Source organism: Sitophilus oryzae, unplaced genomic scaffold (genome assembly GCF_002938485.1).
Source record: "Sitophilus oryzae breed Bouriz unplaced genomic scaffold, Soryzae_2.0 scaffold_1828_pilon_pilon, whole genome shotgun sequence".
NCBI classification, from domain to species: domain Eukaryota; kingdom Metazoa; phylum Arthropoda; class Insecta; order Coleoptera; family Curculionidae; genus Sitophilus; species Sitophilus oryzae.
Genome location: NW_022146533.1, coordinates 786,383 through 807,512, shown reverse-complemented (window position 1 = coordinate 807,512; position 21,130 = coordinate 786,383). Strand labels below are relative to the sequence as shown.

The following is a 21,130-nucleotide window of genomic DNA, read 5'->3' as shown; positions in this document are numbered from 1 at the left end:
AGGCTTTAAAGGCTTTAAGGGTTTTGGGAGCTTTAGGGCTTTGGGGCTTTAAAACTTTTGAGGAGTTTTAGGGGCTTTAAGGGACTTTAGAGCTTTGGAGGCTTTGGAAACTTTGGAGCTTTGGGGCTTTGGGGCTTTGGGAGCTTTGGAGGCTTTGGAAACTTTGGGGCTTTGGGGGCTCTAGGGGGCTTTTGGGGGCTTTAGGAACTTTGGGGGCTTTGGGGCTTTAGAAACTTTGGGAAACTTTGGAGCTTTGGGGAGCTTTGGGAACTTTAGAAACTTGGAGGCTTTGGGAACTTTGGGCAAAGCTTTGGGGAGCTTTAGAAACTTTAGAAACTTTAGAAACTTTAGAAACTTTAGAAACTTTAGAAACTTTAGAAACTTTAGAAACTTTAGAAACTTTAGAAACTTTGGGGAAACTTTAGAAACTTTAGAGGCTTTAGAAACTTTAGAAACTTTAGAAACTTTAGAAACTTTAGAAACTTTAGAAACTCAGAAACTTTGGGAAACTTTAGAAACTTTAGAAACTTTTTGAAACTTTAGAAACTTTAGAAGCTTTAGAAACTTTAGAAACTTTAGAAGCTTATTATGATACCTTGTCTTTTTACCACATGCTCGTCAGGATCTACAGAAACTTTCAATTTCTCTTTATTCCCATCATCATCTAAATGAAGTTTCTTTATAGATAAATAAACGTCATCATCAAACCCATCCAGCAACATTTGTTCATTTTTCTTTTCCATTTCCTCGAAAAAGCTTTTGCGATAACTCTCAGTCTCACCATTTTTACTTGCATCCTCGAAATTTTCAAAAACATGCGCCAATTCTTTGACAGTATTTCGCTTCATAAGAATACCTGTTCTTCTGCGTGCCATCCTCCTGCGACTGCTAGTACCGTCTGAATTTTTAATAAAGCGATGCTTTTTTGCGGTAAGTGTACTGGTTGACGAATCTTCAGAAATACTGGCACTATCTTCTTCTTGTTCATCTTGTTCGGGTTCAGTCTCTTTGAAGATAGTATCAAATCGTTCTATAGTAAAACTTTCTTTTGAAATTTGAGGTGACTTTTTGTAATATGTGTTGATAGAACGATGTTTTTTCTCCATAAGTGTACCGGTTGATGAATCTTCAGAAATACTGGCACTGTCTTCTTCTATTTCATCTTGTTTAGGTTCAGTCTCTTTGAAGATAGTATCAAATCGTTCTATAGTAAGACTTTCTTCTGAAATTTGAGGTGGCCTTTTATGATGTGTGTTGATAGAACGATGTTTTTTCTCCATAAGTGTACCGGTTGATGAATCTTCAGAAATACTGGCACTGTCTTCTTCTGTCTCATCTTGTTTAGGTTCAGTCTCTTTGAAGATAGTATCAAATCGTTTTATAGTAAGACTTTTTTCTGAAATTTGAGGGGATACCTCGTCGTCCAGGTTATCGTTCGTGTTTTTATGGATAAAGCTTTTTCATCAACCAAAATGGTACGGTATATTGTCCTAATTCACTATCGCTGTCGTCGAAAGTATTAAAATTATCACAGTCTTTACTATCTAGAAAATAAAATAGAGGAATAAATAAATTTAATTCTGAAATCTTACGCTTATGTTTTGTTACATTTATAACTGACCGTTATCAAGAAGTATTGACTAATCCAAATCAATACCTGTGATGCCAAGATTGGTACATTTGATAAAGTTGACATTTTGTAGAAATCTGTATACTTGATTGTTATAATAATATAATAACGGATTTTTTTAAATTAAGCATTTTTTTAATGAAGTTTTTGTAGATAACCTGAGCTTTTAACCACTGTATGTCTTGCTGCTTGGACTACACATGGTCAGCAATGCCTGACTTCATTGTTTCGCCTCTTTGCTTGTGTTTTTGCATTTAGATCAGTTCACAATTGATAACGGTGTGATAACATAACAAGGTTGTAAAAAATTCAAAACTAAAGACAATATTAGCCCCAAAAAGATATTTAGTTTTATAATTCACTTTCAAACAATGTACCTATTAATGTCTTTATTATATTTATTGTACTATTAAATTGGTTTTTGCCGGTATGAAATCAAATTATGAACTAATTGAATATTTAAGGTAATTTAAAAGAACAAACAACAAATATGAATAAGATATTGTTAGTATTATTAGTACAATAATGCCAATTTTGAGTCCATAAATAACTATTACGCCAATATTTTTCAGTGTGTACGAAAATAATCTTATCAGTTTCGGATTATGGCTCCTTTTTTCTTATAGTTTTATCATTTTTCTCATAATTTTTAAGAAATATCCAAAATAGTAAAATATTCAATCAAGAATCATTAAAATTCTGTATAATAAAGAATAGATAGCCCTAGCCAATTTTTAACTGTAATATAAGTTTAATATTTAAACATTTTGTTACAAATCTGTGTTATCTAATTTGACAATTATTATTGAGATAACTACACCCAATTATAACCTTGATAACAAGTAGTAATAACTTAATTTTTTTAGAGTTTTATTTAACCAAAGCCGAACTCACCACTGTTTACGGAGGAATATTCCCCATAATCTTGTTTAAAGGAACTATATTCAAAAGCACAGTCTTCACCATTAGATATATTCATAATTTTAAACCACCAAAGTCTACTGTCGATTCTGTCAAGTCCAGCTTGAAAAAATCATCTTTATCGTTGGTAGGTGTTTCACAAAAAATATATTCAACACTATCGTCCTCTACATCCTCTGTCAAATTTTTAAAACTGTTGATGTTAAGTTTATAATCATCGTTACATGTTTTTTCTTCCATAACGTGGTGCAACTGCTCACCAACTGAACGACTTCTTTTTATATCTTCCAGCACATCCAGATCTTCAGAGCGCGTGCTTCCTTTTCTAACTTTATGCTTGTGACGTGAATTTTTTACTGGAATACTCAGGCAATTCAAGCGATCTTACCGATGCTGCATCGGATTGTACCGAATTTGTTCTGTGCACGCTTCTGTGCTTTTTGGTCGTTTGATTTCAAACAGATTGGAAACTTTGTTACTTTGTGCGATTTAGAAGTTTTAGGTTTAGAATCTGCGAAGATACTGTTATCTCTGTTCATTATATTAATTTTTATGGAATTTTAAACACAATACACTATATTAAGCGTTAGTATTTGCAATAACATAAAGTATTTTTTATCTTTATCCTACTGTCTTATCTTATCTAGAAATATTAATTAACGGTGGGTTGATAAAATGGGATTTGTTTGACGAACAATTCGGTAACGTTACCGCATACCGTGGATTACGCGTGTTGAATGTCAATTATTTCTAAAGAATCAAAAGAAATCATGCATTTTATAATGACAAAATATACAGGGTGTCCCAATTGTAACAGATTATTTCCTTTATACTGTTATTTATACTATTAACAGATTATTTCCTATGTCCTTTACCTTTAAATCGATGTTTTCGGTTGTTAGTTTCGGGAGAGGGTCTTTTTAGCAGAAAGTAATAAAACAAACATCTTTCAAACGTGAATATTTTTAAATTCCCAAACTTATGGAAGGACAAAGCAAATAAACTGAAGAACTTAGAATTAAACAGAAAAATTGTAAAGATAGACCTTATAGGCCAGTGCAAATAATTTTGAATTTGCAAAAATTTTTAGAAAGCTGCGACCATTGAAAATAGTTAGCCTTGATAACCCTTATTAACATACTAAAAGTCCCCATTTGTCCGATGTGTGCGTCATAAAAAAAACGGCCGCCATCTTGAATTTTGGTACTTTTTGGGAAAAAATGTAAATAACTCGAAAACGGTCCATTATAGCGAAAAACTTCGAGAGGTGAAAATTAAAGAGAATAAAAAACTCTATCAGAATCAATAAAGAATAGTTTATTTTCCTAACGCAGTGACGTACAAAATTTTTTTGAAAACCGAGCAATTTTTAAAAGGGATCACCGAAATGCAAATTACTATTTTTTAGGCTTATTCACAAATAACATGGATATTTAGCATCAATTCAGTTCTTGTGACATTTTCAAGAAATATTTATTGGTGGTTTAATAATATTTCAAAATTAACAAAAATTGTCAAAGCTATCCTTTACTAAATACATGTGTACTAATAATGTGCGAAAGCAGCCTCCACCTTGTTCCGGTCGGGGCTATTTGCACTTGAACCAAGGTCTTTTTGTTACCATTTTGTAAACAACTTGTTTTTAAAAATACAGTGACAGTTTGAAAAATTCGGCTATAGGTTGGAAGAAAAAAATAAAATGTAATAAACTACTTGCAGATGTCTTTTTTGACATAAATATCATCTACGATCTTAACCTAAGGTCTTAACACTTTTTCATTATGATAAATACATTATAAACATACCCCTATAAATCGAATAACAATAATTCAAATTATGACCATTTTAATAAAAATGTGTTCCCAACTTGTAACCTAACTTTTCAAACTGTCATCTCTAGAAAAAATGAAATTTAATTTTACAATTTTATTCGATTTGTTCTTCATCGACCGATATTTGTTTGTTCTCATAAAAAATACCATTACAGTTACTACACAACATGAACATGGCATATTGGATTTTAAACATGTACCATTGCGATTAAAAAAAATAGTACAACAAAATATGATTTAATCTGCTGGTCTATATTCTTGTATCAGTGTCACCTAATTTTTAAAAATGCCTTTAACTTCAGAGCAAAAATCGATTATAATTACGCGATTAAGGGATGGGGTTCCCATAAGGGACATTGCATATGCATTAGGGATAAACAAAAAAAAACAGTGTTGTTGGCTAAATCCAAAAAAAAATTCAATATAATTCAAATATCCTTATAGACCAGGAGTTCCATCTGGGACTACTAATTCTTGTACTACTTTTTTTGATCGCAATGGTACATAGTTTATTACATCCAGATTTGCAATTACAGTAAATCATTTTAAATACAAATTCTGGTGCCACTGCGTTTGACATTGCTGTTAAAGGTATCCGTTTTTTTACTCCATCCACATTATGTTGCCTCTTCTCCGTTATTTAGCCAATACTGCATTTATAAATAGGTCCTATAATAATGATTTTCAGCTGCGTTAGTTGTTGGAGGTAAGGTAGATAATAAAATACCTCAACTGATCTAAATCTTTTTGCTAGCCTATGTCGACCATATAATGAAAATAAGCATGTATTTCCAGCTTCAACTAGCTCAGACTTTTGTGCTGCAGGATCTAAAAAAAACGGATGTAATTTGTCGCAGATGAGGATCTTTTTGCAACGTTTTGAAAGTCGCTAGTTTACATTACATTTTATTTTTTTCTTCCAACCTGTAGCCTAATTTTTCAAACTGTCACTGTATTTTTAAAAACAAGTTGTTTACAAAATGGTAACAATAAGACCTTGGTTTAATTGCAAATAGCCCCGGCCGGTACAAGGTGGAGGCTGCTTTCGCACATTATTAGTACAAATGTATTTAGTAAAGGATAGCTTTGACAATTTTTGTTAATTTTGAAATATTATTAAACCACCAATAAATATTTCTTGGAAATGTCACAAGAACTGTATTTTAGTTGAATTGATGCTAAATATCCATGTTATTTGTGAATATGCTTAAAAAATTAGTAATTTGCATTTCGGTGATTCCTTTTAAAAATTGCTCGATTTTCAAAATTTTTTGTACGTCATTGCTTTAGGTTAATAAACTATTTTTTATTGATTCTAATAGAGTTTTTTATTTTCTTTAATTTTTACCTCTTGAAGTTTTTCTTTTTCGCTATAACAAACTGTTTTCGAGTTATTTACATTTTTTCCCAAACACACTTATCAACACATAGACACACAACATCTCATGCAAATCGTAATAACTGTTACAAATAGAAGTCATATTGACATCAAAATCAAATTTGTCGTGCCAAAAAACTCTGAGCCCCCAATTTTTAACCAAATATTGACGTTACTTTAGAAGTTATTTGGAAAAAATTGATATAAAAATGAAATTTCTACACCCTGTATCACCGAAACTAAGCATTTTAGGACGTACATTTATACGAACTTTTTTACTTAATTTTATCAACCGAAGTTTCCGGAATACAGTTCGGACCACCCTGTATATCATCATTCAATAAGTGCAATAATTATTATCATTTGCACTATCTTAATTATATAAATCAAAAATAATGTTCCTGGTATACATAATTTTTTCTATATTTAATCTAGCCCTTTTATAGATTATTTGATTAGCTTTAAGTGTATTTTGCTAGTTAAAATTTTCCTTTTTACACGATTGTATCTAAAATATTACAAAACTAGTCAAACATGTTACTATGTTAAGAATGAGTAATAATTTGATAATAACATTTAGTATCGTGTTAACTGTGTTACAAGAATGTAAAAAATAAATATTTATATTTTTTTTTCCAACACAGTACAGTAAATAGTGATTGGTAAATAGAGATGGGTGAACATTTAGAAAATAGACATGTCTCTGACTTGACCAATTTTTTCGAAAATTTGCAGAGAACAAATCATTCAGGTGAGTATTTTTTTTAGTTAAGTTCGTAAACTTTAAAAATATTATTTCAAGTATCTACCATGCCTCTAACATCAGAAAGTACGGACTCTATCAGTACAATGAAAACTGTAAAAGAAATGGCAAAACATTTTGAAAATAGTACCTCGGGAAATGTATTGAACTTTTCAAATGTCCAAAAACTGCAAAATATTCAAACAATAAGAGGGAAATCGCAATATAAAGCATCAAAAAGTAAAGAACTCAAAGCAGGAGGTAAAATTTCATATAGTTTATATGTTTTTTTTAATAAATCACTAAGAAATAAATGAAAAATACCAATACCATGTATTTCTTCTTTTAAATTTAAGATCAAGTTGAAGTAAAATCTTGTAAATTCAACAACAAAATTTCAGAATACGTATGTGATAAAAATATATCTGCAACTTCGTCAATAAGAAATCTAGCAAATAATACAGAACGTAGCAAAACTATTACAACAAGTGAAGATTTACAAAAGAAAAGCAAACAATTTATGTCTAGTAGTATAAAAATTAGCGAAAAAATCAATAAAGAAGACGGATTATTTCGTAGTAGTGAACCAATTCAAAAAGTAAGTCCTAAAAATACAAAAGGAGATGAGCTTGAAGAAATTCGTAAAAATCTGTTATCCTATATGGATAAAATCAACGAAATGATGCAAAATGATGGGTATAATATTGATAGTGGCAATAATGAGATTGAAATATGTGTCAAAGGTAAGATTTTATACAATACAGAAGTATTTAGAAAAATAAAGTTAAGAATAAGTAAAGAATGAGTCAATAAAACAAAATTAACTAGCTCATTACAATAACTGCGAAAAAACTTTTTGCTTTTACTAGGTACATATTTTTTTTTCAATTTAAGATAAACCAGAAATTATCGACAAGCAAGACATAGGAGTTCTCGAAGAAGCTTGTAACTTTAGCATATTTGAAAATAAAAATGCACTGATAGAAAACTATACAGAAGAAGAAAAACAAATTTTAGGTAATGATTTGTTGAAAGCCACTGCAGTCACGAGTACAGGTGATATTGACAATATTGACAGAACCAGTAGCGAAAGTGGTATTTTTGATGAAGGTACTGATTTTACAATAAGCAATAAATTTTTAGAGAAATAATACTTAAATTTCCAGTACTTAAGTTTATTTATTACATTCACTATGTAACGTTTTTAGTTCGTTACATGTCTTTTTTATATATAATATATGATGTCTGGCCTATCATCACCGGATTCCCTCTCGTTCAGGCCGGATAGTTTATTTGACGCGTAATTTTTACGTTCCCTAGTCGCCAACCCTGTTATCGTTCGACACAACCCTGTTATCGCTCTGAGGAGGCGCTGTCAACATCGCTTCTGTCAACTCTCTCAGTGCTTAACCTCACTTTGTTTTGACGCTCTGTTGTATCCCAGCTTTTGGAAATGGTGATTATTTAAGTCTTGCTGTATAATTTGAATCAGCTGCTATTTCGAGGCTACAGGTAAAGATGAGTTATTACCTTTTATAGATTCGATATTATTATTGAATCTTTTTAGGGTAGAGTTACGGATGTCCCAACTTGTATTTGTGTTTTGCTGGCACGTTGGCGTCCCTTTTCTTTTGTCCTCCAGAATGTCACATGGAAGAAAGGACAGGTTGTTTATTATTTATTGAGCCCTCGGAAGTTTTTGAGGTAGGTTTATTTTGTTTATTAGACCTTGTTTGGTTTTAAACAAGAGTTTCATATTTTTAGGGTCCAAGGTACGGACTGTGTCCAAGGTACGGACTGTGTCCAAGGTACGTGTAGTGTCTTATGTACGGACATTATCTTATGTACGGATGTCCTGTGGACGAGTGTCCCCAGTAAGAACGATTTTTTCTTACATATAAGTGCCACAGCGTGGATGTGGCTTGAGTCCCATGCTGCTTCGTTTCCAGCTGTAAGCTAGTTAGTTACGGCTGTACCAATTCATGGTGCCCGCATTCTGGCCCCTTTGGTTGTGTTGGATGGCTGAGTACAGAGATCCGAGACCACCTCACGCTGTTACTGTTTAAAGCAGGATTGCATAAAGAACAGCTAAGTGTAAATTTAAGTTATAGTTTTGCATTTAACATTCAAAACATTTACAGTCTTAAACAATAACGTACATCTTAAATAATATCGTATAGACTATGTTGAGTGGTTAGATTGTTAAGAACATTCATGTCGATTTAGTAGTTAAAAAATAATTTAGATCTTATAAGGTTTCATTGCATTATGTCTTGTAATAGTATTACTTTTTTATAGATATTATTATTGCACTAAAATCATATAAAATATATCAAATTAATTAAAGTAATGCTACATTTCATATATTCTCTTAAACTTTACATGTTTTGTATTTTATCATAGTTGTTTTCATAGATATTTAGTACAACTCTTACCACCACTTTCTTTGACATATAACCACTACATATTCACTAGAACTCTACAATGTCATGTATCAGCAACGAACATCATGAATAATATAGTCATTAGTTTTAAGTAATAAACTACTGTGTTTTCTTTCTCTGTACATGCCTGGCGCCCAATATCTGTATTTTTTTGTTTATTGTTATTGATTAGTTTTCTCTCTAGTGAAATACCTTACCCACGACGGCTCTCTGATGAAAAGCTGCCGTTCGCAGTGGTAGTTCTAAAAAAACGCTACAACTATGTGAAAATGTTAAACTCTATAGTTTTAAGGAATATTAATAGTTACCTACAATTAAAATATATTTTTAAAAATACAGCAGACTTCAAAAAAGTTGTAGCTTAAACATTAAACTCTATTTTTTAGTAAATAATGGTAAAAATTAATGTTTAGTTTGAATTATATTATGATGATGGTAAAAAATATTGTGAGCAAAATATGCATCTAAAAATATGTTTCGTATATTTCTCGTTAGGTTTTAAATTTTCTGTACTAGGTATTTTCTCAATTTTTAGCATCAAATAGTTCTGATAATATTTATGAAGAAGTATTCATTGATTCCAATGATCACTTGTATCTGAATTGCAATTTTTATGGCTTGTATCCAAAGTACCATATTAACGAAAGCACGCTATATAAGAATCATGTCTTAAGTAACTATCAACTAACAGATACAAAAAACAAGTAAGTAATATATTCTTAGTTTTTTATTTTACACTTTATTTTATATTACTTATTTATTACTACACCTTCTATATTTTTTGTACTTTTGCATAAATATTTTATAAAATATGTAGAATAGCATTTATTTTCTGGTTTTTAGATTAAAATGTATTATTGAAGAAATGATACAATCTGAAAAGGAATATATTTTGGATTTATCAATAATTATTTTTGTAAGTTTTGGTAGAATATATTTTACTAATTTATTTCTTACTGAATTAATGTTCATAATAAAGTAAAAAAAAATATATTACAAATCGTACCAAAAACAAATATTATAATTAATAACAATTATGTAGATGTTGATTGTCTGGGAGGGGGAAAGTTAAACCACCAATTTGTTTAGGGACAGTAAAAAATTTGGGATATGTACTCTGAAAAAGTGGGCGTAGGGACAGAAGAAATATTTGGGTAGGGACATTAAAAAAAATTCTGTAGGGACAGTAAAAATTTAGGATAGGGACACTGAAAAAGCTGATGTAGAGACAGTCAAAATATTTGGCTAGGGACATAAAAAATTTGCGCAGGAACATTGAAAACATTTTCTGGAGGGACAGTGAAAAAATTTGTGTAGTCCCTAACTAAAATTTTTATTACTGTCCTTTTTCAGTGTCCCTATCTCAGATTTTTCCACTGTCCCTGTAAAAATTTTATCAATATCCTTAGAGAACTTTTTTCACTGCCCCTACCCAAATATTTTTACTGTCCCTACGCCAGTTTTTTCATTGTCTTTATCTCAGATATTTTTACTGTCCCTACCCAAGTTTTATCACTGGCCCTACCCAATTTTGTTTACTGTGCCTACACCAACTTTATCAATGTCCCCTAATACAAATAAACATTTGTGTGGTTTTAAAATGAGATAAAAATATACTAAATTCAGTAAGAAATACAATTTTCCATACCGGGTGCGTCTCAAAAGTGGCTCACTCCTATAACTTTTTTATTTTTTCAGATAAAACAACGAGATTTGGTATGTTAGTATATGACATAAATTAGGATTGATTGACATATTCAATTGTTTTTGGTCACTTCCGGTTTCACCGAAAATGACTACAACTTTTGATTTTTAAATAGTACCCGCGGTATTTTTTTACTTTAATCGATAGAAAATGACACTCTGAATCGAATGACATATTTTCGCATATGGTTTAACTGAAATTGTAACTTGCGGTTCATAACGACAATTTGACTCAAAATACCAATTGTGTAGTATCAAATTACTCGTAAAAAAATGCTTTTTCCAAAGATGCTAATGAGCCACCCTCGTTCCATTTGAAAAAATTGAGATATAATCATAAATACGATTTGAGCATTTTCTAACTAAAAGACACTAAAAACATTAGACGATCAAATCTAGTTTTCCAAGGCACCTTGATTAAAAATTAGTATTTTTAACACAGCTATGGCACTCTAGATTGAAATTTAAAATACAATTTGTTTTTGAGCGAATATGTCAAAAGTTGACATATGATATGTCATTCGATTCAGAGTGTCATTTTCTATCGAATAAAGTAAAAAAATACCGAGGGTGCCATTTAAAAATCAAAAGTTGTAGTCATTTCCGGTGAAACAGGAAGTGACCGAAAACAATTGAATACGTCAATCAATCCTAATTTATGTCATATACTAACATACCGAATCTCGTTTATTTATCTGAAAAAATAAAAAAGTTATAGGGGTGAGCCACTTTTGAGACGCACTCGGTATACTATATGTACCTTGGTACATAAAACAAATAATATACTTAGATATATTCAAGGAGTATCAAAAACTGGTTAAGCTGGATGGAATCAGCAACTATGAAGACATTTTCGGAAACATTGAAGATATCTATAAGTTACAACTCGAGTTCTCTAAGCAGCTTGAATTATCAAATCAACCTGAGGATGTCTTGAAAACGTTTTGCCAACATGTAATTAATAATAACTGTGTCTGTGTCTGTTCCTTTCTGTATAAACTTTTGTACCCGCTAATCTAACATACAGAATCAGAATCAATCAGTACAAAAAAATGTTCCAATAAAGAATCGACTTATAATTATAATTATTATCTCCTTTAAATACATAATACATTTTAGGAAACTTTGTTTAACATGTATCCAACATTTTTTAAACAAACATTAGACGGTAGCCATGTTCTGGAAAAGTATTCTGATTTATTACAGGTTTAGTTAATACCTTGTATAACTACGAAACACTGTATAAAACAAAATTATTTTCAGAAAATTCAGAAGAAAACTAACAACCCACAAAATCTGTCTTTTTACTTGGTAAAACCTCTACAGAGACTGGTCAAATACAAGATGTTTTTAGAAAGCATATATAAGGAGCTTGAAGAAGAGCAAAGAGGGATCTGGGATACATTCAAAGCCTTAAAAATTGTAGAGTGGACTTTATATTGCGGAAATCGAGAAGTTGCTATTAGTTCTATATCAAATAGCCCACTGAAGCCTGAAGAATATGGCGCATTTAAGAAGGAAGACACATTTTCATTGGTCAGTCCAAAAAAACTAAAAGTGGCTGTATATTTATTTAGTAAAGTTGTGGTTTTTGCTACGAAAACGAAAGTAAACAATTTTGTATAAAAAAAATTCTTAGTGATTATAATATTGATTTTAGTGTACTAGTAGATTTCAGTACTGGAATAGTATTTCAATAAGTAGTCTTGGCATAGTACTGACTCATGATAAAACACTACATTTAGTGGATTTTGAAAACAAATCCAAAAAGATCAATTACGTCCTAAAAGCCAAATCCAAAAAATTGAAAGACGCATGGTCAAAGGAAGTTGAAAACATTTTGTGGAAAGAATTCGAAGTACAAAAAGGTTAGGCTTACGACCAGATGAGTTAGGAAGTTAACTACACACACCGGAAAAATCTAGGGATATCATTTTATTAAAGTTAAAAATAATTTTTTTCAATAAACAACCATATATTTGTAGGCCGATTCTTTCTATACTTGCGCCAAATCGACGTAGCTAGAGCATTAAATACAACGCAAAGTATAATATCGCGATTAAGTGCACGCTACCGTGAAAGTGGTGATAAAAGGCACACAGGGCGACATCGCATTACTACCCCTCAGCAAGATCATTTTTTACAATAAAATGCTCGACGCCGACCGACTCTTACAGCACAAGAGCTTAGTTTAATTCTCCAGGAAACACATAATGTAACCGTTAGTCCTGACATTGTTCGGAAGAGATTAAGAGAGGGCAACTTAAGAAGCAGACGCCCCTGGAGAGCTCAACCCTTAACGAGAGGAAATCGAGAGGTACGATGTTTGTGGGCTCAAGATCATGTTCAGTGGTCGAATGAACAATGGGCCAATGTTCTCTTCACGGATGAGTCACGCTTTGGAATTCATCCGGACTCGAGAAGGCTTAGGGTATGGAGAGAACCGGAAAATCTTATTCGGTTGGATCATGTTCAGGAAGTGCACCCTTATCAAGGTGGAACAGTTATGGTCTGGGGAGGAGTCCAGTTAGGCCGAAAAACCGATCTCGTTTTTCTTGAGAGATTTCTAAAAGGAATCACATATCGTGATTTAATTCTTGAGCCAGTCGTGTTACCATATGCCAATGATTTTGGGAGAAACTTCATTCTCATGCATGACAATGCACGGCCTCATACAGCCAGAGTGGTAAGTGAGTTTATCAATTCTCATCAATTAAACATCTTACCCTGGGCGGCACAATCTCCTGACCTAAACCCCATCGAGCACGTATGGGACGCGGTCCAAAGAAGAATTTTGAGAATGTGTATGTCTCGCGAAACTCGTAGGGATCTGGTTCGGGCCGTGAATACAGCGTGGCAGGCTGTACCTCAAGAAGAGATCGATAACCTGATCAGGAGCATGGAGAGACGATGTAGGGCTGTAATGAACAGTAGAGGAGGCCATACCCTTTATTAAGTAAAAATGGTTTTATCTTTTTTTCTTTTAATTCACAGTTTAGAATTAAAAAAAATGTGTGTATTTTTTTGAGTTCAATAAAAATCAAGGTAAATTTGAAAAATTCGGTATATTTCGCACTTTTATTCCCAATACGTCCTGTAAACTATTTGTTTATTTTAATTTTATTATATTAGAAATGCAAATAATAAAATTACTGACGATGGCTGGATAAAATTGTAATATCCCTAGACTTTTCCGATGTGTGTATTTACAAGTTCATTTATTTGCTTTGTAGTGCATATAAAAATTTATAATAATTTTCTAATGCAACAGCAAAGCTTCAGATTTAAAACGGTATTTTACCATAGCACTCGACCAAATTCTAATAACTAACAAAAAAAATAGTTTATCATAAAGCATACAATTATTATCTTTAGTACAAACTTAGATATATTAATAAAATAAAATGTAAAATATTGATGCCTTATAAAGGTAATTTTAATTACCTGTTGTTAGGTTATTTCTTATTTAGAGTTATGTTTCTTTTCTTTATTTCTATTCTGGGTTTTCTACATCTTTGTCCTTTGTTTCATTCTTCTTCTAAGTTTGCTTATTTCTTCTTTAATTTTTTGTTTTCTTTTATATAAATCTATATTTGAAGATGGTTTTTACTCAATGTAAAACTAAAAACCATGTAATTTTTTAAGCGTCTACTATGTCTATATCATCAGATTGGACAGGTTCTGTCGATACTATAAAATCTGAAGAAGTTATATCAACACATTCCGAAAATAATAGTTCAGAGAATTCATCGAATACCGGAAGTGTTAAAAATTTGCAAAATATTGAAGAAATGTACGAAGAAATAAAAAATAAAAAAGCTGGAAGTAGTGAGGATCTAGAAAATTATGGTAATCTTATATTTAGCTAGAATATTGTGAAATATTTCTGAAAAATTGCGACTAACATTTTTTTTTTAATTGTTGATCAAATTGTAGAGAAAGCTTATTAAAACTTTAGAAATATTGCACAAAATTTTAAGAAATCTATATGAAAATTCAATAGTAAATAATCCTGCAGATAATGGTGCATGTTGCAACAGTATTTCAAACTGTGAGGATTTATACAAGAATAGCAAACAAATCTCTAATTGTAAAAAAACTAGTGGTGGAATAAGTAATGAAACTATAGAAAACTGTAATGGAAAACCAATTCAGGCAACGCATCTTTATGAAAACCTCAACGATATACAGAAAGAGGTGATTGAAAAATATGGTAAAAATGGGTTGTCTCATAAAGATGAAGCCAGTAACGTAGTTACTTTTGGATATATTACTAAAAGTATCGGTAATGAGAGTGGTTTTTTTGATGAAGGTATGATTTAAGACGATCCAGAAATAGCAGTACTCTAGGTATCACTTTTCCTGTTCTACGAGCCCTAACAACTATATGTTGGGACAAGGTCATATAATGGAATTATTGCCCTGGTTTTTTAAAATGACTGAAAAATATATGTTTAATTTTTTAAATATAGACATAACCATATATCCTAAACAACTTGACCATATTTTTATGAATTTGTAAATCAATCCATATTTACAGTAGCGGATTTTGTTCATAAAAAGAGATATTTGCTGACAACTAAATGTTGGGACAAGTATTTTTAAATAATTAATATCATCATAGGCGGCTTTGCTATACACGTCACAAATGTCGCAAACTGTTTACTTCAGCATTGACAGCTTGTAAGTGACTCGATACTTTGAGTAGTGAGATTTACTGTAAGAAATTTTAATTTTTTTAATTTTCAATTTTGTTAATTTAATCCAAAGTAATGGTCCGTGGAAAAGCTACAAATCAAAAACTACGCGAAATTATCAATCGTCAATACAGTACGGGAAAAACAGTTCAAAAAATTTCTGATGGTTTAAGTATTCCAAAAACCACGGTCTTTAATATAATAAAAAAATACGGCGAATCTGCCAACGTAGACGTTAGAGGTAAAAGTTCGGGAAGGCCAAAAGTTGTATCTCAGAGAGATTTACGAAATTTAGTAAAAATTTGCAAGTCTGCGAGAAGAAGTACTCTTCGCGAAGTAACACTCAAATGGAATACTGTAACTGGTTTAAATATATCAAGAGAATGTTGCCGAAAATATATCCACAAATGCGGTCTGGGCTTTTACAAGATAAACTTTATTTTGTGTGGATAATCAATTACCTGAAGATGATTGATACAAATTCTTATTTAGGCCAAAGAAAAACCGCTACTGACAGAAATTCAAAAGAAAAATCGCTACAATTGGGCAAAATCTAAATTATCGTGAACACAAAATGATTGGAATAAGGTCATATTTAGTGATGAGTCTAAATTTGATGTTTGCGTTGGAGATGATCGAAAACGAATAATACGAAATAAAGCAGAAGCCTTTCATAAAGATTGCTTAAAGAGGGCTGTTAAATTTCCTAAGGGGAATATGGTTTGGGGTTGCATGTCAGCAAGAGGTTTGGACAAATTAAATTTTATAGATGGCACTGTTAACGCTCAAAAATATCGACATATTCTTGAGACCTCACTTTTGCCTAGTGCTCAAGAATTGTTTCCAAACGAAGACTATATTTTCCAACAAGATGGAGCATCGTGCCATTCAGCAAGATCAACTGAAAATTGGTTCGGTAATAATAATAAAAAAGTTCTATCCCATCCTTTAAGTAGTCCGGACCTCAATGTTATAGAAACTGTGTGGCATAAAATGAAGCAATATTTAAGAAACCACCCTCAACGAACAATTTTTGATTTGCGGACAAAACTGCAGGAAATTTGGGATAATTTATTTCCTCAAATGTGCCAATCTTTGGTAAATACAATGCCATTAAGAGTTCAGGCAGTTGTTAAGGCGAAAGGTGATGTAACTCCGTATTAAACAAATTTCTTGTTGTGCTGTCCCAATATATAGTTGTCAGCAAATTTGGCTTGATTTTATCAAAATAAGCTATTATCAAAAGTGGTTTGTTTGCAAAGTTATAAAAATATAGTAAAATTTTCCAGATCATCATATTGTAATGTTTCAATTTAGAATAATAAACAAAATAAATTGAGTCGTTTTAACAAATTACTATTTTTATTGCAAAAAAAGACCTTGTCCCAATATACAGTTGTTAGGGCTCGTATAATCTTTGTTTTAGCAGCAAACGGTTCTGACAGTATTTATGACGATGTATATGATGATAGTGATGACATTACTGATGACCACTCGTACACGAATTGTAATTGTTATGGTTTTTATTCCAAAAATCTTATCAACAAAAGTGTCCTATATGAGGAAAGTGTTTTAAGCAATGATCAGTCAGCTGATACAAAAAATAAGTAGGAAATATTATAAATATGTATCTATACCGGGTGCGTCTCAAAAGTGACTCACCCCTATGACTTTTTTATTGTTTTAAGATAAAAAAACGAGATTTGGTATATAAGTATGTATAATAAATTGGGATTGATTGACGTAATCAATTGTTTTTGGTCACTTTCTATTTCACCGAAAATGACTACAACATTTTTAATTAGCACCCTCGGTATATTTCTACTTTATTCAATAGAAAATGACACTCTCAATAGAATGACGTATAATATGTCAACTTTTGACATTTTCACATATTGTTTATTTGAAATTGTAACATGCGGTTCATAATGACAATTTGACTCGAAATATCAAGTGTGTGGTACCAAATTGTTCGTAAAAAAATACTTTTTCCAAATATGCTAATTCGCCAATCTTGTTCTATTTGAAAAAAAATATAGATATTATTAAAAATATAATGGGATATGGGGTTAAAAATTTTAAAAAATCATAACTCCAAAATTACAGTAGCTAGCGAAACGAGTTTTTTTTAAATGAAAGGTATATATGTCTAGATTTGTTATGAAGTATTTTTAAACTGTTGAATGGCTATTTCTTAGTGTAAATCGACTAAATATTAAAACATACCTAAAAACACCTACACAGAATACCTCCAGAAATAAATTATTGGTCATTGTCAGTGGTTTGTCAGTTAGATTATATATCAAGTTTTTAGATAATTTAGGGATCAGTTCATACAGCCAGCTTTAGATACATAAATATTAGAGCAAAGGTTCGTTTAAACGACATTAGTGAATTAGCTACACAAAGCGATTTTAGGAAATTCATCCTCTTAGAGAGTAAAATTATGTCGGAACAATTTGTTGTATGAAAATTCTTTACTATGTGGTCTAGAAGAATGAAATCCTAAAAAAAGAATTAGAAAAGATTTTTGAAATTCATCAACCAAATGGGTAAAGTTAGTAAAAATTTATATAAAACTTGGTGACCTCTGGATTATACACATAAAAATTGGCACAAAGGATCATTTAAAAGACATGAGTTAATTATTTGGATAAAGCGATTAGCCATATTATAGCCATATTATACATATTAGTTTGTAATAACATCAAAATCAGTCAAAGTCCCAGTTTTCGAGATATTAACATATTTTAGTATGGGCGGCTATACGGGCCTCCCGGCGCCAATTTTTTTTATCTAAAGAAATAAAAAGTTTTAAGGTTGAGCCACTTTCGAGACGCATCCACTATCTATTTTCAATTCTCATTTTAAGATGGAAAATATGATTTTTTTCTTCTAATTTTTTTTGTTTAGTCTCATTTTCTTTAAATTTTCTTCTCATTTTTAGAATCAAATTTATTATTGAAGAAATGGTCCAATCTGAGAAAAAATACATTTTGGATTTAGAAATAATTATATATGTAAGTTTTTGTATAGCATATTTTTGTAAAACAAATAATATAATTTGATATACATATTTAAGGAATATCAAGAATTGTTTAAACTAAGCGGAATAAGTGACATTGAAGAAATTTTTGGAAATATCGAAGACATATATAACAAGCAACTCCTTTTCTGTAAGCAGCTTGAATTAGCCAAAGAACCTGAGGATATTTTAAAATGTTTTTCCCAACATGTAGGTAATTTCCAACTTTTTATACTGATCTTCTACTCTACAAGTTCTTATACAAATCTAAAATTACGTATAAACCAGTAATGTCTATCTTTGAATTAACGCATTTTATACATTTTAGGAGAGCTTGTTTAACATGTATCCAATATTTTTAAAACAAACCTTATCAGCAAGTCATGTATTGGAAAAATATGAGGAAGCTTTACAGGTTAAATCACGCATTCAGATATTTAAAAAAAAACAGCCCTTAAAAGACATTTTTTTTTAGAAAGTTCAAAAGAAAACTAATGATCCTCTAAATCTACCCTCGTATTTGCTTAAACCTCTACAGAGGCTGGTGAAGTACAAGTTGTTTTTAGAAAATATCTATAAGCAAGTCCAACGAGAAGAAAGAGTTGTCTATGACTCTTTCGAAGCTTTAAAAATCGTCAAGTGGAGCTTGTCTTTAGGTGATCGAGAAGTTGCTATTAGTTCCATAGCAAACAGCCCTATCAAACCTGAAGAATACGGCGCTTTTAAGAAAGAAGATAAATTTTTATTAGTCAGTCCAAAAAAACTAAACGTTGTTGTGTATCTGTTTAGTAAATTTGTTGTTTTTGCTACGAAAACTGAGGTAAAAAATCATAGAAATGGTTAGGTAAGTGTTTATATTAAAATGTTATTTTTAGTGTAGCAATAGATTTCAGTATTGGAATAGCATTTCTATAAAAAGCTTGAGTATGGTACTTACATATGATAAAACACTACATTTAATGGACTATAGGAACAAATCCAAAAAGCTGAACTACATCCTTCAAGCCAGAACTGAGAGTTTGAAAAAGTTCTGGGCAAAAGAAATTCAAGGTATTTTGTGGAAAGAATTTGAGGCAGAGAGAGGTAAGTCTTACCGTAAAAAAAACGACGTCAAAGACGGCTGGAATGACAATCAATGATAATTTTGGCGAGGTAAATCTCTAGATGTCATTGAATTGCCATCAAACTTGTCAAAATTAACACTAATTATAGAAAGTTTAAAAAAGGATAGAACGTTTTCAGACACATAAATCTTTTTCCAAAAAAATAAAAACAATAAACATCATTTTTACTTAATATAATAATAAATTACAACATTCTTCAGGCCAACTGGCAATAATGGCGATAATATAGGCCATAATGACGTATAGCGGTTTGCCTCGCCAAGATTATAATCGATTGTCCCGTCTTTGGCATCGATTTTTTTCGATCGTATGGCATTTTGGTGAAATTTTTGGTTTGAACTAATATATCAATAAGTATATGATTAACGAGGATAATATATTGTTTCAACCTTGTGTTTCCTTCTATACAACATAATATTGATTTACTCACATAATAAACGTTTTTTTTTTCAGAAAAGAGACTCATGACTTTATAAACTAAAAATGTAATAAAAAAAATCACATGGAAAACATTGTATTTTACTATTTTATTTATTCTTTAACCGAAAAAAGGTATAATACACATGGCAATATAAGTAATTTTATATAATAAGCATAAGTAAAGTTTGTATAATCTAAACATAACTTTTGTTTTATTTTTCACGATAATCAATATAACGACAATTGGACTCGAAATACCAAGTGTCTGGTACCGTATGATCGAGAAAAAACGGTGTCAACGATGGCTATGAAATGAAGATCGCTGTCATTTTATATGTAAATTTATATGGGAAATGTCATTGATCGTCATTTCCCAGCCAACTGGACGCCGTTTTTTTTCGATCATACGGTACCACCCACCCTTGTTCTATTTGAAAAAATTGAGATATGATTAAAAATACGATTTGGGCATATTTTAACCGGCCTGGACAAGACACGAAAAACATTAGACGATCAAATCTATTTTTCTAAGGCTTCTTGATTAAAAATTAGTGTTTTTAACACCGTCATGATACTCTAGATTTAAATTTAAAACACGACTTTTTTAAGCAAAAATATAAAAACTTGACATATGATGTGTCATTCTACTCAGAGTAACATTTTCTATCGAATAAAGTAGAAATATACCGAGGGTACCATTTAAAAATCAAAATTTGTAATTTCCGGTGAGACAGGAAGTGAACAAAAACAATTGAATACGTCAGTCAATCCTAATTTATGTCATATACTCACATACCAAATCTCGTTTTTTTTTATCTGAAAAAATAAAAAAGTTTTGAGCCACTTTCGAGACGCACCCTGTCGAAATATTTTGCATCATTTTTCAATTAAAACAGCAGTAGACTAAAATATAGCCATCATAAGAAGATATACCGGGAGGGTCTCAAAAGTGGCTCACCCCCTATAACTTTTTTATTTTTTCAGATAAAACAACGATATTTGGTATGTTAGTATATGACATAAATTGGGATTGATTGACGTATTCAATTGTTTTCGGTCACTTCCGGTTTCACCGGAAATGACTACAACTTTTGATTTTTAAATGGCACCCTCGGTATTTTTTTACTTTATTCGATAGAAAATGACACTCTAAATCGAATGACATATCATATGTCATCTTTTGACATTTTGCAATATGGTTTATTTGAAATTT

At 31.1% G+C, this 21,130-nt stretch overlaps 2 protein-coding genes across 7 annotated transcripts; one reads left to right on the top strand and one right to left on the bottom strand.

The window, feature by feature from the left end:
• Window positions 1–575: 575 nt before the first annotated feature.
• Window positions 576–2,989, bottom strand: LOC115883208. The gene is made up of 2 exons (XM_030901531.1): window positions 2,525–2,989; window positions 576–1,544 (listed from the first exon to the last, which is right to left on the bottom strand). The coding sequence occupies exon 2, from the start codon at window positions 1,278–1,280 to the stop codon at window positions 576–578; it is 705 nt and encodes a 234-aa protein (XP_030757391.1). The 5' UTR covers window positions 1,281–1,544; window positions 2,525–2,989.
• A 3,257-nt stretch (window positions 2,990–6,246) lies between these two features.
• On the top strand, window positions 6,247–20,115 carry LOC115883201 (rhoGEF domain-containing protein gxcI-like). 6 transcript variants are annotated; one of them, XM_030901522.1, is made up of 19 exons: window positions 6,250–6,512; window positions 6,564–6,764; window positions 6,905–7,246; window positions 7,398–7,613; window positions 9,483–9,651; window positions 9,791–9,863; window positions 11,453–11,605; window positions 11,771–11,857; window positions 11,915–12,259; window positions 12,312–12,519; window positions 14,297–14,500; window positions 14,631–14,963; window positions 16,775–16,955; window positions 18,296–18,368; window positions 18,431–18,583; window positions 18,702–18,788; window positions 18,849–19,193; window positions 19,249–19,456; window positions 19,951–20,115. In XM_030901522.1, exons 1-19 carry the CDS (start codon window positions 6,434–6,436, stop codon window positions 19,971–19,973), a joined length of 3,480 nt encoding a protein of 1,159 aa, XP_030757382.1. In that variant the 5' UTR covers window positions 6,250–6,433; the 3' UTR covers window positions 19,974–20,115. The 6 variants fall into 6 exon arrangements, 5 of the variants coding, with proteins under 5 accessions (XP_030757382.1, XP_030757379.1, XP_030757378.1 ...); XM_030901519.1 differs by having other exon boundaries at window positions 6,860–7,246; window positions 16,778–16,955; XM_030901518.1 differs by having other exon boundaries at window positions 6,860–7,246.
• The last annotated feature ends 1,015 nt before the right edge of the window (window positions 20,116–21,130 follow it).

What these genes read in the sequence shown, in the direction of transcription:
- LOC115883208 (XM_030901531.1), bottom strand. Translation starts at nt 1,280, where the DNA reads ATGGAGAAAAAACATCGTTCTATCAACACACATCATAAAAGGCCACCT.
- LOC115883201 (XM_030901518.1), top strand. Translation starts at nt 6,434, where the DNA reads ATGGGTGAACATTTAGAAAATAGACATGTCTCTGACTTGACCAATTTT. An exon ending in ATTTATCAATAATTATTTTT is followed by an intron (nt 9,864 to 11,452) that starts GTAAGTTTTGGT and finishes GATATATTCAAG; the next exon opens with GAGTATCAAAAACTGGTTAA. An exon ending in TTTTTGCTACGAAAACGAAA is followed by an intron (nt 12,260 to 12,311) that starts GTAAACAATTTT and finishes TATTGATTTTAG; the next exon opens with TGTACTAGTAGATTTCAGTA.